This window comes from Gracilinanus agilis, chromosome 3 (genome assembly GCF_016433145.1).
Source record: "Gracilinanus agilis isolate LMUSP501 chromosome 3, AgileGrace, whole genome shotgun sequence".
Taxonomy (NCBI): domain Eukaryota; kingdom Metazoa; phylum Chordata; class Mammalia; order Didelphimorphia; family Didelphidae; genus Gracilinanus; species Gracilinanus agilis.
The window spans coordinates 29,693,324-29,694,548 of NC_058132.1; the positions used below are offsets into that span (position 1 = coordinate 29,693,324).

Sequence of the window (1,225 nt, forward strand, 5' to 3'; positions counted from 1 at the left end):
GACCATCCAGGCCTGCAATTAAGCCGGGGAAATGGATCAATGTGCCCGGCCCAGCCCCGCCCCCCAGTTGAGTTGGAATCATTGATTTTTTCAGCAGGAAGCTGCGTCGGGTACAAAGACACTCAAGTCCCTTTTATTTTCCAAGGGGGTGCAAAGCCCAGCTCTTCTCGTTTCCCACCCTCGCCCCAGCGCGGCGCTTAGGAAGCCCGGGGGAAGGGGGTGGGGGAGCTGAGAAGCCTCTCCACCAATCCCACTTTGTGGAGGCGGGCAAGGGGCGGGGCAAGGAAAAGGTGGCGGGAAGAGGTCAGCCGGCGATCCCCAGGAGCGGAATCTCCTCTCCCTTTGTCACCCCCTCCCCCCACGCCCAGCTAGGGGCCGGTTCAGCCGGAGGATTGGATTTATTGAGCGGGGTTCAGGCCGCAGGCGGCTCGAGTCCCCGAACAAGCCGCGGAGCACGGAGCCCCAGGCGGCCGGCGGCGGCGGGTACAAACACCAGGGACAGGGCCAAGTTTCCAAGGTATTTTTTATGTAAAAACCATCAGCGCTACCAACAAGACCCGCTTGGACGCGGGGATCCAGCCTGTGGAAATAAATAAGGCTCGTCTGCCTGACACACTCGGGCGTCCCATAAAACGGAACTAAATTTATAAGGGAGGCTCCCGCCCCCTCTTCCTCCTCGGGAAGGGCACCGCGGCCAAGTCCGGCCCCGCTCACCACGGCCTCCAGACCGGCTCGCATCTGTCCTCGGCGGGACTGCCCGCCCGCGGCCCGCTGCCCACCAGGGAGGTGAGGCCGTGCACCGGGGAGCCCGTAGCGCTGCCGGCCCCTGCGGGGGGAGGCGGGGCGCCTGCCAGGGCCCCCCCGGAGGCTGGTCCCCCTCCGGCGGCGGCGGCGCTGGGATAGGTGGGGAGCAGCGAGCCCGGGCCAGGCCCGAAGGCGGGGTTGGGGATGAGAAAAGCCACAGCCTGGCCGTCGGGGGCGGGCACCAGGTGGAAGCCCCCGTACACTTTGGGCGACAGGGCTCCGGCGGGGCTCATCTTGCACTGGGCGGCGGAGCCGGCAGTCGGGGCCCCGGGCAGCTGGACGTGCAGTGGTTGAGCCAGGTGGGAGGGCTGGACGACTCCGGGTGGGGAGTAGCGCACGGGTCCCAGCTGGTTAAGGCAGGCGGCGAGGTGGCTCAGGAGGCGGGAGCGCACGTCCGAAGTGACTCCGTCACAGGAGGACA

At 67.0% G+C, this 1,225-nt stretch overlaps 1 protein-coding gene across 1 annotated transcript; it reads right to left on the reverse strand.

Moving 5' to 3' along the window:
- Window positions 1-505: 505 nt before the first annotated feature.
- HES4 (hes family bHLH transcription factor 4) lies at window positions 506-1,220 on the reverse strand (the record flags this gene model as incomplete). The annotated part of the gene is made up of 1 exon (XM_044668626.1): window positions 506-1,220. A coding segment is annotated over one exon (510 nt), but the record flags the coding sequence as incomplete, so codon positions are not given.
- Window positions 1,221-1,225: the final 5 nt, after the last annotated feature.